The 16,791-nt window shown below is 37.7% G+C and overlaps 2 protein-coding genes across 2 annotated transcripts; one reads left to right on the forward strand and one right to left on the reverse strand.

Moving 5' to 3' along the window:
* Nucleotides 1–866: 866 nt before the first annotated feature.
* On the reverse strand, nt 867–3,321 carry LOC143460920 (WD repeat-containing protein 76-like). Its single transcript, XM_076958610.1, has one exon. The coding sequence runs from the start codon at nt 2,841–2,843 to the stop codon at nt 1,158–1,160; it is 1,686 nt and encodes a 561-aa protein (XP_076814725.1). The 5' UTR covers nt 2,844–3,321; the 3' UTR covers nt 867–1,157.
* Nucleotides 3,322–7,930: 4,609 nt separating this feature from the next.
* Nucleotides 7,931–14,944, forward strand: LOC143460504 (lisH domain-containing protein ARMC9-like). The gene is made up of 18 exons (XM_076958026.1): nt 7,931–8,191; nt 8,471–8,641; nt 8,744–8,801; nt 8,897–8,994; nt 9,170–9,262; nt 9,345–9,470; nt 9,864–10,081; nt 10,265–10,393; nt 10,633–10,829; nt 10,933–11,109; nt 11,471–11,622; nt 11,835–11,965; nt 12,094–12,226; nt 12,656–12,790; nt 12,920–13,111; nt 13,353–13,495; nt 13,622–13,777; nt 14,197–14,944. Exons 1-18 carry the CDS (start codon nt 8,009–8,011, stop codon nt 14,417–14,419), a joined length of 2,715 nt encoding a protein of 904 aa, XP_076814141.1. The 5' UTR covers nt 7,931–8,008; the 3' UTR covers nt 14,420–14,944.
* The last annotated feature ends 1,847 nt before the right edge of the window (nt 14,945–16,791 follow it).

Here is a 16,791-nt window from a genome sequence, read left to right on the forward strand (position 1 = left end):
GATGTTTTACATCAATCCGTAAAGTCTTAATTGAGTTGCTCGGCTTGCCAAGCACACTCATCACACAAGTCATCGCAAAAATAAAGAAACTATCCCAAAATATACTTTTATCTGTATGCTATCAGTGTTTTGCAGTTTCATTCAATTGACTGGCAAAATCGTTTTTTATCCATAAATGGGGGTTATCAGTATTTGATTAGTATGAAAGTCGTAATGTTGAAACGCATGCCACTATAACTACAAAACTCAATTGGTTTTCCTAGCCAATCTTTCAAAGACATATTTCAGCATCTTCTCTATCTCTTTATTATAACCTGGCGTAGAAAAATGACAACAGCTACAAATAGGATATTTCTCAGCATGCGAAGTCTTTGACAACATAGCTTACTTAATCTCAAACCACTTACTTTGAAGGCTAGCCTAATTAACAAAGTGGTTTGTGCTGTGCGTTGAAGTAGACAATCATTTTGTCGGACGCCCATTACCGTAGGGCATAACGAATACGGTAAACCGCAAATAGATTAGTCTGTGAATTGAAATTTTCAACTAAAATGACAAATCTATACTAATATACTGTAGGTTAGCCAACGTAAGGAAACTTTCAGGTAATGTAACTTTTGGAAACGCGTTATAACTAGAACGTATTACGGTTATTTCCCGAAATAAACCACACATTTTACGTATTTTAAAGAAGCTCGCTAGTTATTTTGTAAACATAAACAAAGCCTATGTGGTCACCATGCTAATGATCACCTCTGCACAAATGGCACGATTCTGTTAAAAGATGAAGGCTGGCTGCAAACACCAGTTTAATGTTAGCTACTTATTTTTGCTAGATAGGGGAATGCTTTTCTGACTTCAACAAATTTCATTGACAACGCATTTTTGAAGATCTTTGTACTAAAAAGTTAATACAGAAGATATGAATACGAAATAACAATATGAAAGAAATATTAGCGAAAAATGAAAGAACATTTACATACCTATTTTTTTTTTAAATAACTAACTTGAATAATTTTAAGCACAGCAGCTTTATATACACATTGTTAGTATTAGCTATATATAGTGTGTCAGAAAAAAGACTCAACTACAACCGATTTTTGATATAAATACCATAAGTTTGGCAGATCATTATGTGTGGCTTGAAGTGTTGATATCTACGACCCGAATGTGTATACCTTTCCACTTGAATTGCCACCAGCTAAAACGTCATAAGTAGGGTGAACGCAAGTAAGTGAACAAATGCTATGCAAATTTTCATCTTGCAAAGAATGCATGTACTTTAGTTTGCCGTTGAATATATCTATTTGTCGCACTGGCCGATTCATACTTCCAACAACAACAATATCCTCTTGCCGTGGGTGCCAAATGGCTCGAAAATTGCTAAGCCACCTTCCGGTATAATTATTATGGTTCACAGACGCAACCATGTGAGTATCCATAATGTTTGAACTGTCATAAATTCTAATTTTGTCATCAAGTGATGTAGTTAGCAATTTGTCACCAGATAAGGGAGAAAAATATGCAGAGTCCACAGTTTTTTGTGCCTCATTCAAACACTTTACTTCCCTAGCAAGCTTTCGAAAGTCAAAAATTTTCACCTTACAATCATTGCTTGAAGTAGCAAAGTAGTTTCTATGCCGGGGATGTACGGATATGCACTTCACAACTCGATCGTGAGCTTGGTGTGTGTCAATCTTGCTTTGCAGACGCCGATCACAAATTACAACTTCTCCCCTGTAACATCCTACAATAATGACATCACATCCAATGTCTTGAAAATCAAATGAAGATAGAGACATACTGCTGCTGGACATGAGCGCTTTTTGAAATGTTTGATGTTGCAGATCTAACGAACGAAGCACACCATCAAAGCTGCAACTATAAAGAAGATGAGGGGATGCCGTTGCAAACAATAAGTTAGACACTGGTCTAGTATGAACGGACCAGCTATACAGTCCGTCATTTGCGTCTGCATTGTTTAGATCCCAAATTCCAACCTTACCAGACTTGCTACCAGCAGCTAAAATCAACATGTCGTTTCTGGGATTAAAAGTAAGACTGAAGATTCTATTATCGACGACTTTCTCCCAAGTGCATGGAAGTTTTTTAATACTTTCTATGTATGTGTTAGCTGTAATCGAAACACTTGTTGTAGCAGCAGCAACACTAGTTTTCTTGGTTTCATTCGCAAATCCTTTAGATAAACGGCACTTAAACTTGTTGTAGTCATCAAAGCACACTTCTTCATCACTTGCGTTCTCATTATGATCAGGATCAAAACCTATAGCAACCATAGGGTGCTCATCATATGATATTGGTTGTTGAAAATTTAGTTCATATTCGTCAGTGTTTACACTGGAAACATTTCTGAGCGCATATTTTTCCGAACCAGGTTGTTTATTTTGCAACCTGAGTGACTTTCTTGCTGGAAAGGCTTTTACGCAATGTCTTTTCTTTGCTGATTTTGATGCAGTAGGCGCTACCCTTACAGGTTTTAAAGTGGCTTTGAAATTAGCAACAGCTTGATGTAAATCAAGGCGTTGAAGAAGCTCTTGCCTTTTTTGTTGAATCTTTTGTCGCCTTTTAATCACCTGCAAATGGCTCTCCTCATCTTCATCTGTATCCACTGAGTCATCAGAGGTTGAAAGATCTTCATTACTGACGTCTTTCTTGACATTTACTTTATAATCCTGCAACGAGATGTTTTCTGAAGCTGATATCATTTCTTTTCCATTATGCTTAGTTTTTCTGATGTTTCTTTTCAAAGTCTTTTCGTCGAAGGCTTCCGTTTTTGAACAAGTTTGCTTTCCATTTAACCTTTTGCAATGTCTGGTTTCCATAACAGCAATCAATATAGTTGGTAACTTAATAAAAGAAATATGTATTTCGATAACTGTTAAATCAACATGATTGATATATGCTAAGTCTTTGATTCAAATTTTCGATTTTTTGACAAAAAATTAGGATCTCACTAAAAACCTGAAATAAAGGAAACAGGTAGGTTACCATGTTATAAAATTTAAGTTTAGTTATCAAGAAACTGTAAAAAATAGCTTCGAACGCACAATTTTTTCCGTGAAATAGTGGCATCTTTAATGAAATAGGCCTATGATAAAACATCCAACACCCAACTCAATTTTCAATGGATTTTAACATTGACCAAGTGAACGCACTTCCATTGCATCTGAGCGTTTCTGCGCATCACTCTTATCATTTGTGGTTGTTTGGCGCATCCAAAATCTTGCTGAAACAGTGAAAACGGCCATACTCTGCAGTCCTGCGTATCGTTATGTAACTTGTGCCATTTCCCGCTAATTCAGCGGGGGAACTACCTGGAAATTTGTGATTTAGAAGTTCTATGAAATTCCAGTACAGATTTAAAAAAACTGACATTTTGTAAACAAAATGATAAAATCAATGTTTTTGAAAATTAGTTAACTGAGATATTCTAACATTAAAAAAAATAACAAATGGGATTAATTTATACAGGAATTGTAAAAACGGATGAGTCTGAATGAAAGGATAATACGGAATGTCTGTGATACCTATGAATGAGTGGGTGGTCTGAGTGATTAGATGAATTGTCAAAAACGATAATTTCAAAGTTTAAGAAAAATAAAGGTAGAAATGTGACCGACCTAAAATTAATTTATAGGATAACAAGAAACTAATACTGTAAATTTAACAGTTTTACACAAGAAAATACAAAATATTATAAAATACTTGTACATAATTATCTAAACTGGAAAATTTTAAGCACGAAAGTAAAAGAAGCAGAAAAATATCTCATTGTGAAACTACTGTTCATTACTGGTCATCGTGGAAAATATGTTTCAAGAAATGATGTTTTACATCAATCCGTAAAGTCTTTATTGAGTTGCTCGGCTTGCCAAGCACACTCATCACACATGTCATCGCAAAAATAAAAAAACTTTCCCAAAATATACTTTTATCTGTATGCTATCAGTGTTTTGCAGTTTCATTCAATTGACTGTTATCAGTATTTGATTAGTATGAAAGTCGTAATGTTGAAACACATGCCACTATAACTACAAAACTCAATTGGTTTTCCAAGCCAATCTTTCAAAACGATATTTCAACATCTTCTCTATCTCTTTACTATAACCTGGCGTAGAAAAATGACAACAGCTACAAATAGGATATTTCTCAGCATGCGAAGTCTTTGACAACATAGCTTACTTAATCTCAAACCACTTACTTTGAAGGCTAGCCTAATTAACCCTTTCCTTCCCGAATTATTTTCCCTTACTTCAAAAATTCTGAAATTTAGGCCATGTGTTACTTTTGTCTTCCTTGTACCAAAACTAAAGAAAAAATTCGGAAATTTTGGTTGCCTTGGCAACAGCGTAATGTTGCCAAATGGCAACATTGGTAAGAAATGGTATGGATATCTGTAATCTTTCACAAAACACTTCATAATTTCTTAACACAATTGTAATGTTATCGTTTAGTACATGTTAAAAAAACCAAAATACATATAACTGGCGCCGCAAATTGGCTGTCATAAAACAGAAAAGAACAAGTTATTGCCTTTCAAAACGTACTCTCTGCTGGCCAAAATCACTTGGTGTGAAAGGCCATAAAGCAGTTGTTGCGTTCATTCAAGCATAGTCCTACGAGGCATTTGCTGCATTGCACCCGGGTGTAGCCAGATGGGCAATATCTGCAACGCATTCTTTTTGCAATATGATGAGGCCAGTGGTGCAAACCATCATACCGCACATCTGTAACTGGCAGGGCTTTCTTGGTCTTTTTTGAAGAGCATGTACTTTCATCATTCAGAGATGGTCTACCACGTTTCTTTATCTTTTGCTTTCCTGCCAAAGTTAGAGCAGAAGCGATACTGCTACGGAAATCTTTTAATGGAAGATACCTTGGCTGGTTGTTCTGAGCCAAATGTCTACGATATAACAGCCACGCATTTAGCACTGCTACATCTAAACAATAATACACAATGCGCATGTACCATTTTTTGCTCCGGATGTCTGTGCGATATAATTCCAGCATCATGTCGCACAGGCCTACTCCTCCCATGTGCTGGTTATATTCTTTCACAACGTATGGCCTCTCCACATCGATCCTTTTCTTCTCAGCAACACTCCAGCGCTTGCACTTGTCTGCTGGATCAATGCTGCAGTACGTCGAAATCAAGTGGACAGCTTTGTTGTCGCACCACTTCACAATGCTAACTCCTTCAGTATCTTCACATTTGTAGTCCAGGCTTCCACGTCCGTGCTGTTTCAGTTCTTTATCAGTCTTTAGTGTGCATCCTTTCAGCCTGTTTGATCGGATGGTGCCAACTGACCATATATTTTGCTGTTTGAGTAGACATACAAGATCAACCGAACTGAACCAGTTATCAAAATACACTTTGAAGTTCTTGTCTTCTGGAAGATTGTTTACAAGTCTCATGACAACATTTCCAGCAACGCCTAGGTTTCCAGGCAACTTCATAGCTTTGCCAGTATAAACCATGAAATCGTAAATCATACCAGACATGCCTGCTCTTGCAAATACCTTGAAGCCCCAACGATGAGGCTTATTTTTTATATATTGTTTGATCCCAGAACGCCCTTTGAAAGGGATCATCTGTTCATCAACAGAGTGGCGCTCTTCAGGTTCAAGCTGTGACATGGCATCACGCAGTCTTTTCAAAAGAGGGGACACTTTAAAAAGTGGATCGTAGTCTGGGTGGTCACGGGCCTTCATTTCGGCATTATTATTGAAGTGAATATATCTGAGATGATCTTGAAAGCGATTTCTTGACATTATGTCCGCTATCAAAGGAAAGCGAGAAAAATTGGACCAGTATGTGGTATATGCTCTGCAGGGAAAAATTCCTGTAAATAGCAATATTCCAAAGAACTGTTCTATTTCCTTTGCCGATGTACCAACAACTTTTCCATCTTTAGCCAGAGCATAACAGTTCGTTTGCTCTGCTATGTACGCCATGCAATCATCGTTTAAAAATAATTTAAAATACTGCAATGGTGTCGGGATTTCATCTGGTGGAGTTGAAAATTCACCTTTAAAAGAAACGTCTGGAAATGTGTATGGCTTTTTCCTCCATCTGTACTTTTTTTTCTGCTGTGTATTAGTTTGGTCCTCCCCCGCGTCCGTTTCAGAAGAGATGCAACTTAACAATACTTGATCTTCTTCCTCGTCGATTGAGCCACTTTCCTCCACTTCAATTTCTAATGGCCCAGCATTTATATCTTGAGCTGGATTATAATCTGGATCAACGAGATCATCATCAACATACATTTTCTCTTCATCGTCATCGCCATCCTCTAGATCTGACTCAATTCCATCCGGCAGAAAAATATACTTAATCACGTCATCAACTCCAAATCTCTTAGCCATCTTATATAACAGGAACACAAGGAACTATAAACAGTAATTTTTAACAGATAAGCAGCAATAATCAAAGCTAAAATCAATCCTTCAAATCACACCAAATCACTTACACTTACTCGCCTAACTTACCATTGTTGCCGATTGGCAACAACGAAAATTAAAAAATTCCTAAAAGCGAAGTACTTGAAATGGAAGTCTGACCTTCTGGTTATAAGCTGTGCCATTCCTAACCAACATGTTCTCAAACAAAATTGAGGAATATAATCTGTCTATCCCTTATAAACTCTCACTCAACATGTTGCACTTTTAGCAGTTTCTACCAGCTCTCTGAGCACGAGTGTTAGTCAAAGCAAACCAAGAAAACTAAAAATTAGTCAAGCGAAACAAAAGTCTCAGAGCAGTCTGATAAGATTATATTTATGACCTAATGTTCCCATTGTTGCTGAATGGCAGCGGATAAGGGAGAAAAGCATCACAAAAGTTGATGTTGCCGAATGGCATCGCTGGGAAGGAAAGGGTTAACAAAGTGGTTTGTGCTGTGTGTTGAAGTAGACAATCATTTTTTCGGACGCCGTTTACTGAAGTAGGGCATTACGAATACGGTAAACCGAAAATAGATTAATCTATGAATTGAAATTTTCAACAAAAATGACAAATCTATACTATATACTGTAGGCTAGCTCACAAAACTTTCCAAAGTGTATATACCCTAAATTAACCTAAAACTAATCCCTTTTAAGGCTTTAGCCTAAACCAAGCTCTCACTTTTCATGACTAAGTCACTAAGCTAGACTGCAAATTGAAATGAATGCTAAATTTCAACGTAAAACGACATATTTTTTCCCAAAATCTAACTAATACCCTTCAACCCAAACTTTCACGACTAGCTTAACTAACCTCAAAAATAAATCTGGACTAAAAATAAAGTCAATTATTGACGAGATTTGAACAGGCAAATGACGCAACTTTCAGCATTCATGATCAATTCTTAATCATTTTCCCTATTCCACTGGAATTCTTTCATCTTCTGAAACGAGAATCATTAATGTAACCTGTCAACGGAAATCTGCTGGTCACGTTGGACTGCAGAGTTTGAACGTATTCAGTTTCAGCAAGATCTTGGATGCGCCAAACAACCAAAAATGACAAGTGCTATGCGCATAAATGCTCAGATGCAATAGAAGTGTGAACCTCGCAGTACTGTACACAGTTTGATTTAATCAATCTATATATCAATTCAAAACTTGGGTGCACAAAAGTTATGTCCAAGTGATTAAGTGCAAAATAATGCACTTTAAGTGTGACACTGAAGCTTTTGAAAAGAAGTTATTGAGTGCACCTATATGCCAAGCTCTACAGTCTGGCAGTCATAGACGAGTTGAAATAGTTACTTTGTTTTTTAAATTATTTCCAGCTCTAGCCAACAGAATAACTTAAACTTTTATTATGTCATGTTATTGTTAGGTTAGGCCACTTTGTTTTTTTTTAACATTTAATTGCTCAAATACTCAACATATTTCTTCTGAAAATTTGTTATTGCAGAGGTTACGGTTACAAAATATTATGGTGAGGTCAAATTAGTCATGTCTTGTAAATCTGCAGAAAATCATCTAGTGATCTAGTTCATATGAAAATGTCATCTGACTTGCCTTTGTATGAAAGTGAAATTAATAAACTTGTAAAAGAATATCTAAGCTTTGCTGGACTAGAAAAAGCACTCTATTCATTACAACTGGAATGCAATGAGAAAGGAAAGTCGATTCCACCAGGCAATGATGTGCAAGGAGATGGCTCAAAACTAACTGCACAGGTTGATGAACGAACTGCTGTTTTCTTATTATTTGACTAAAAAATGGTTTCTTGGCTATCTGTAGCGTGGTATTTCAGAATTCTTTAGTTCTGCATTGAAGTTATGTCAGTCAATTTTGTAATGTTTTTGGTTTTTAACTTTGTCATTCTAACTTGATTATATATAACTTTGCAACAACAACTACATCATGTTTACAGCATGTAGCTATGGTGAAAGCTAAGTATAATTTGATTTTTATGTTTTTAGACGCCGATTTTTGAGTTATTTTACATTTTGCAGAACAATATCCTGCTTGAATTTGACAGCGCCAATTTCAATGCATTTTGGTCATTATGGGAACAGAACGTTCCAAACGACATTCGAAACAAAGACCAGACGTGCCAGCGACTGGAGTTTTACATTCACATTCATTTTGCCGTCTATCCAATAAGAGTTGGTTCTGTTGGAGCAGTAGGTTTTGCATTGTAGCATGTGCTTTTTGCATAGCAATATATTTATACATCAGAAATGTTTACTTTGATTACACCTTATGCTCTTTTTTCTTTGCTTTAGAATAGTCAAGCTGTGGAGCAAGCTATGATGCAATTTAAGAAATATCTTGAGACGAAAGGTGCTTTTTGTACTTCATAGGTGATAGCTTGAATTATACTGACACCACTTAATGACAATGAATGTAAACTTCGATTGTCAATGCAAACTATTTAGGTTCTGATCTCAGTCAAACAACTGAGTTTTTGCCATTTTACGCACTACCATTTGTGCCCAATCCTGTGCAACACCCCTCATTTAAAGAAATATTTTCAGTGAGTGCAACTAGATCTATGTTAGATTTTGTGACTGAACTACGTTGTATGTAACTGTATAGTAGGAGCAGTTGTTTATCGTTGTATTATGTTGCTACAGTCTGTATCATATTTGAAGTCAATAATATGTTAGTATAATTTTCAAGCCTTTACTCTGCTTACTCACTCACTTTAGACTTACTGGGTTCCTGACCTTCGCGCGAGGGTAGACAAGTTTTTGACTGCAGCATTATCAGCTACAGACCCCCCACTTCTGATAACGTTAGTGGTAAGTTTCTAATAAACAATGCAACTTGACTTGCGGTTTGTTAAATTTAGCACAGGATGATTAAAAACTTATGATTTTGTAGAAAAACAAAGGTCGATTGTCGGTGGCAGAAGATGCTTCAGAACAAGCGACTAAGACGCTGCAGCAACATCTTATACAAGCAGAAAAGCGGTGCAGTGCGTACATGAAGCGCTTCAATAAACTCCAGGTGTGAATCTTGATCTCTTGGTCTTGTGATATAATATTTGCTAGGAGGTACTTGTAATGTATCCTGGCCGAGAAAGAAAGTGGTCTCTGGTCAGGCAACATAAGGTATAGACATCTAACGGTGTATGGTGGACTGGTGGCATTTGGTAAAGGTAGTACGTGTAGATAATTGTACGGTAGAAGATGGATATCTGACAATGGTGGAGATCGGTTAATGTCACAATGTTTTTAAGATGTTTTTTTGGGTCTAACCGATCAATCTCAAAATTTATGCTCATGCAACTACAGCAGAAAATCAGCAGTTAGTCTTTAAAAGTTGCAGTCTTTAAAATTTCTTAACATTCATCAAAGCCAGACCCTAAAAACATGGTCACTGCCCTTTTTGTCTTCAAAGGCTGACTACCACACCCTGATCAGCATCACAGCAGAGTTGGTGGACTCCCTCGAGCAAACTGTTCACGGCAAGATGGTTACTGTGGAATACCTGCAGCAGATTTGTGCTCGATTGTTCAGTGGAAGATCGGTTGCCGCGAGTATCAACACAACCAGCATCGATTTCACTCGACCAGGGACAGCTTCGTCTATTTTGCGAGCTTCCGTTGCTCCGGACAGGTTCGTTTAAATCAAAAACTCACTGTTTTAACAGTTGTGAACAAAACTGACAAACGGTCTGCACTATATTACAAAAAATGTGTTAGTGTCACTTTCAACATCTGTTTAATTTCACAATGTATCCAACACCTTTGTTCAATGTATTTACGTGCTGTCAAATAAATATCATGCCATCCACTACAGCTTTGTTGGACGAGATGAATCGCATTTGCTTCCCTCTCTCGATTTCAACAAAATTATTTCCCACCTGCAAATGGGATCGGATCGCTTGAAAGCATTTCTACTTCAAGCTCTTCGTTGGAGACTAACCAGGTTTCTTCATGAAGTTGTCATTGACTTGAGCAACTGCTTTTTTATTCATATTCTCATTAAGAAAGCGAACGAAATTAGAAGTTAAATTTTGGCTTTAATTAAAAAAATTGTAGTCTTTTTCCGCTATGTAATATGATTATGTTACATTGGCGTGATATTAAGAATAAAATTAACAATGATATCAAAGACACCCATGAATATTTATATGGAAAATCACTAAAGCAATACCTCGTGATCAGATCATCACCTGGAGAGCAGCGAGACACAGTTTTGCTGGCTTACATAGAGAATGATATATTTCAATGCAATGCCAAGCACTCAGCTCGTGGAACGCCATACGACAAGCGTCACATGCTTCGGCTCTTTGAATCATATGATGTCGTGGTGAAACAATATGCAGCAAGGCTTTACAATGCCCTCGCGTCTTTGCAGAAAGGTTTGTGCTGGGAAAAAACTCGCTTTGTGTGGCCCACCACGTCCACCGTGATTCTCAAAACCTTGCTCCTGGAAAATGTGATGTGATTTGTTACAACTTCCAGGGAGAGCGTACCTCTGCGAAGATCCGGATGGAATCGGGATCCTGCAGAAGTTTCTGTGGAGAGGTCGAGACATGGATGATTCCCATAATGCAACAGATCACGTGTTCGAAGAGCATTTACTTGGCTGTCTTCAGAAACTCAGTCTTCGTCGACCCCTGCAGACCGTCATGATTAGGGGTGAGAGAATATACTCATGGCCATAACCATCTCGAAAGAGATCTGTATTCGAAGTTGAAGCTGGTGAAGCCACGTTAACCCTGCGTATTATAAGATAAGCAGAATATTGATGGCACTCTAGATTTAACTTTTCTTGGCACAAGCTCTCGCAAGCATCAGCTTACTTTATCAGATGTACAAATAGATGAAGGCTCACGATCTCTTAGTACACCTGATGCTCACCGGAGCTTGTGCCAAGAAAAGTTAACCCCAAAGTGCTTTCGATATTCCGCTTATCTTATTAATTTATTATATCAAAAGAGATCTTACTAGTTTCAAAAATAAACCAAAGTAACTCTGTTCTTACCGGTTGTATTTGCAGGTGGCTTGATTCGCTGGTTGGTCACCATTCTCTCTGAACACGACAGTTTGTCTGATTACATGCTGGAATATGCTGTTGCCCTTCTCATGAATCTTTGTCTTCGAACAAGCGGGAAGCAGAAGTGTGGAGAGGATGCATCTCTTGTTTTAAAAGTCAGCAAAGTTATAACTGATTTTGTGTCTATGTGGTAATGCCAAATTGCATGATCTCAATATTATGATAGTCACGGTCAATGTATTTTCTATACCACCTGCACTGAAGGATGGAAGCCTGTGCTGTTTGGTGATATCGCCTTTTTTGTTGTGTCAGCAAATTTAGTTCTAATTCTTTTATGCTCTACTTGTGGCACGTAATCCACTACCAGGTTTTGAGTGATCTTCTCGGACACGAGAACCTCGAGATACGACCGTATGTGAACGGGGCCCTGTACAGTGTGTTGAGTAATCCTGTTGTGAGAGAAGAAGCTCGTGGTATGGGACTTGAAGCTATTTTGAGGTCAGAGCTTGGCACAGATTTTGCTTAAAACCAATCCATTTGCAGTTTTCACTGTTGAATCGTTTGATGAATATTACGTCATGAATATTTGATAATTACGTCATACTCTGTCGATTATTACATCGCAGAGATTCAATGGAAGGAGAGCAGGAGGAATTCAAGCGCCAATTGGAGTTCATCATCAAGCAACTTAACAAGACGTCGGATGAGGAAGACGTTCTCGGGGAATCAGATGATGAAGGAGACGAAGATGATGATGAGGTTGGTGGTTTTCCAATGTTGTAATCACCTCGGATTTTTACTTCAGTGGAAGAATAACAGATATATTTGAGAATAAGAATGAGTCTTTTTCCGCAAGTAGGTCACGCAGCCTGTTGTTAAAGATAGGATAATGGGGATGTAAAAGTTGATTTTAGCCATTTAGGGTGTAATTAGAGTTAGGTTTATATTAAAGGAAAGATTTAGGTTAGGATTAGGTTACTATGTTATAACAGTTAAGTTAGGTTAACAAGAAACTGTGAAAAGTAGATTCGAGTATGTGATTTTTTTTTCGGTGAAAGCGTGGCAGTGTTTAAGAATACACTGGAAATAATTATATTTAAGAATTCTATGGTTGTGCATCATTTTAAGAACATTGAATCACAGTTGGTCAAACTTCAACTTTTTAATTAAAACATTTTACTTTGCAAGGATCAAGATGCCATGGAGGCAGACTTGGATAAAGATGAAATAATTCAACCTCGTCCAAATGAATTCAGTGGAGAACAGCTTCTGTGTTCCGATTATCTTGGAATAATGTTTAACAGTGAAGTCACAGACATGAAGGTTTGTTTATTGTTTGTTTGTTTATATTTGTTTTGCCGTCGGTTGTCTTGTGTGTGTTGCAATAAAATTAGTCTTTTATTGTTTTGGACATGGCTTTGTTTTGAATGCTTTTTGCAACATTATTTATAGCTTCTTCGAAACCCAGCAGTTGAATCACTTGCACCTGATTCGGGAATCCCCACTCGCCCCACCACGCCCAGCCATCAACGTGGGGCTCTTTCATCACGTGACCCCGTCCGCACGCCACGAAATTTAGCTCCACCACTTGGAGAAAGTTACGACACCTCATTATCAAATCTCCGATCTTCTTACACCAACAACGTGAGAATTTCTGTCAAAACCAGACGATTTGTGTTCAATAGTGATTGTTGTAAATAGGTAGAATGCAGTAAATGCACCACGTTATCTAAAACTGCTAAGAGGTGGTCAGTCAATTCAACCCAAAACATTTCAACTTAAGGACTCTTCAGCCCACAGGCTTTGGTTGGGTACTCCTGGGTCGAATCAACCTGGAACCCTGTTAAAATATTTGTTTTTTATGTTGTTTTTCTACCAATTACAGCTGGTGTTATCAAGCACCATGGGACATAATACACGTCCCACGTCAAACAGTGGAAACCGACCGCCTACCAGAACGGGGTCTAGGGGGCAAGTCACCCCAAGGTCAAGCCGACCTGCCAGTTCTGATAAAGATAATCATAACGGGTATGGTTTGTAATAATGGGTATAGTTTGTAATAATGGGTATGGTTTGTAATAATGGGTATGGTTTTGCTAGTTTTGAATTTTGATAGCAGCGTAGAGTTTCTAGTCTTAACATGTCGTTGTTCAGAAAAATCAACTCTGCTCGATCGACTCGATCTCGTCAGTTGCCCATCGACCAGGAGGCTTCGATTCTCATGAGTCAGCTGACAGGAGTGGAGCGTCACCTGTCTTTACCGGCACAAAACAACCTCACACTTCCTACGAGCAAGGAAGGGTCGACCGAGTGAGTGGAAATTTATTGGGATAATGTTGAATATTTTGTAACCTGCCCAGCTAACAAGCGTTTCGGCTGTGGCTGCAAGAACTCTTGCTACTACGATATCAATTCTTGTGTGGAAGCATAATTAACAAGTTAGAGATTAAAACGAAATAACTTGCGCATTGGACTTGTTTGTTACTGCTGTTAGCAACAAATTTAAGTAAATTGCTGTATTTCAGTTGTTACAGTTAAGTTAATTACAGTATTTCATTCACTATTAATTACAGTAGATTAACTTTAGCTTAGATGAATAGACTGACACCGATTTAAAAAAAATTAATCAGCTCAACAAAGCACGGACATTGGACAATGTTGGAGGCGGTTCCTTTATCATTATTGGCTTTGAGTTTTGACGCTCCATGAAAGTTACTTTGTGTATTTAGAGCCAAGGAATACAAGTCGGCCTTCAGCAGTCGACCTCGTATCACCCGGACCCCAGACCCGTCGGGAAGATCCCAGTTCTCAAGCCGAGCCCCACCGCCTAACCCAACCTTCTCAACGGGAGAACCCACTTCAAGACCCTCTTCTGCCAGCTCGTGGAGGGCGTCTAAGGGTAGTTCAAGCTCGGTAGGTGACAGCAGATCTCGGAAGCCCGGTCACAAATAGACACGTAATTCTTCGAACCCTTGTTATGGTATGTTGGTATTTTGACGTCACAATGAATTACACAATTTCGTGTTGCTTGTAATTTAGTGGAGCTTTACATGGATTGTGGTGTCAAGTTTTAATGCTTGTGTGAACGGACCACAATTATCCTTTGCACGGTTTGGTCATTCTTATGATGAGTTAGCAAGATTACAGTCGAGTTCAACCATAATATCCTGTTTGAGTTGCAATCATATAATTATTTTAAGCTTTGTTTTCAACTACTTGTCAATCCTAATTCCAACTGCTTTTTAATGCATCTACCTTCACACATACGCGACTTATCTCTACATAAATTACACATGTTTTCTGAAGGAAGTTCACTGTGTTAACCGCCAGTGTGTGAGGATCTTTTATTTCATGTCGCTTATGAATTTATTTTTTTAACAATAGTAGAAAACCTTGTGGTGTACACTGTATATATCATCCACTGTTGTCGTATAATATTAGTATTATTTGCTAATAAATGGTGCTACACAAAAGCCAGATTTTTATTACTTTTTCCCACACATTGGACTGCTTACATGTGTCAGCCCATTGGATTGAAAATTGACAGCGATATTCAGAGTAAATATCGGCGAAGCAGCTCTCGTTTGCCTGTTTTTCTGCTCAGAGTTCACTGGTGACTTTGTAGTGGTACATGCCGCTACATAAACAATTACTTGTCTAATCGAAAAAAATTAATGACAAAAACATAAAGAAAGTAGAAAGTATATAGCCTAAGTTCCAGTAAATCCCACTTTAAAAAAGTGTTTTATTTGAATGAGCCGAGACAAGTTTTTTAGTTGCCAAGAACTATACAAAGCCTATACGTATCCCAAGTAAAAAAGCATTTTTATCAAACTATGCTTTATTACCAAGTCTCGTACCGGTGCTACGTCACTTTCTCATCAGAATTTGAATTTGATTGCTACAAAATAAGAGGGAAAGTTGAAATATAGAAACGCTACAAGCGCTCTGTATTGTCATTTAATGCAGTGCAAAATAAGAATCGCTTGGGATACGATTAACTGTGCAATGACTTGAACAGCACGAAACGAGAAACAAACATGGTAAATATACTATGCATGGTTAATAATAATTTATTACTTAAACTACCCCTTTTTCGAATAAATTTTCTCCATTAAAAGGACAGGGTTAGCCTGCTAGTGACTGATGATTGCTAAACTGTTACTTGCTTCGGATTAGGCCTACAAGTTCGAGTGTTAAGTCCCAGCTTTTTTGTCATAGTTTAGTTTGTTCATCTGCTGGCGATCTAATGTTTTGTCAATTTCGCCATCTTAAAATTTGCTTTCGTCATCTTCAACCATCTTTGAAGAGCACAAATCACAGGCTTATAATTTCATGTTTATGACAACAGTGGAAATCATGATTTTCTAAGTATATCGATTCAAATGGCAATTTGACGATCAATAAAGCATTTGAGCAAACTGTTTTACTCCATTTTGTTACAGTCACTCTTAGAAAGCCTACAAACTTGGTCCAATCTCAAATGTAGCCTACGACGTTGCCGACGTTAACTTATATTCTTTAATAATTAGTTTTCTATACTTTTTGTAGATTAAGTGTACTGCAAATTAAAATTTCTTGAAAGACTCTGTCAACTTAGAAACCTAGAATCTTAGAAAGCCTATAAATTTGTTACGCTGCACGTAGAAAAGGGTGACTAAACATTGGGCAATGGGCACAGTCAATCTTTTCCAAAACGTCGTTGTGCTCATGTACCAGGCTTGTCCATGGGAAATGTCCCATGGGATGGGATGGGATGGGACAGCACGAATTGCAATTCCCATGGCATTGAAAATTTGCTAAATGAGCACAGTGACTCGGAATATGAGTACCAATGATAATAAATTGTCATAGATAGACAACTTTTCTGAACTTTAAAGTTAACAAAGTCAATAAATTTTGTCGTTTTGTATCTCTCTTTGTACATGTAGTCAATTCTAATAGACATTAGACTTAAATTTCCATAAATTTAATAACATTTATTGAATTGTATTTTGATGGGATGGCATGGGATGGGATGGGATGGGACAGGCATGAATTGCTATGGGATGGGATGGGATGGGACAGAAAAAAATGTCCCATGGACAAGCCTGTCATGTACACATGCTCATGCTCATGCTCATGCTTTACAAACTACATTAGACAGGGCATTACAATTCATGTTGATTTTACAGCTGCATTCATTCACAGCATTCGTAGAAAAAAATGATCGTTTCAGCGACCACAAATTTCCGTGTATAGCTGTATAACAGGATGCGCAGGAACTATAATTTGCCAGACACATGGTTGCAGAAACTCAGTGAAAAAGTCTGAAATTTAGTGCA

This window comes from Clavelina lepadiformis, chromosome 5 (assembly GCF_947623445.1).
Source record: "Clavelina lepadiformis chromosome 5, kaClaLepa1.1, whole genome shotgun sequence".
NCBI classification, from domain to species: Eukaryota; Metazoa; Chordata; class Ascidiacea; order Aplousobranchia; family Clavelinidae; genus Clavelina; species Clavelina lepadiformis.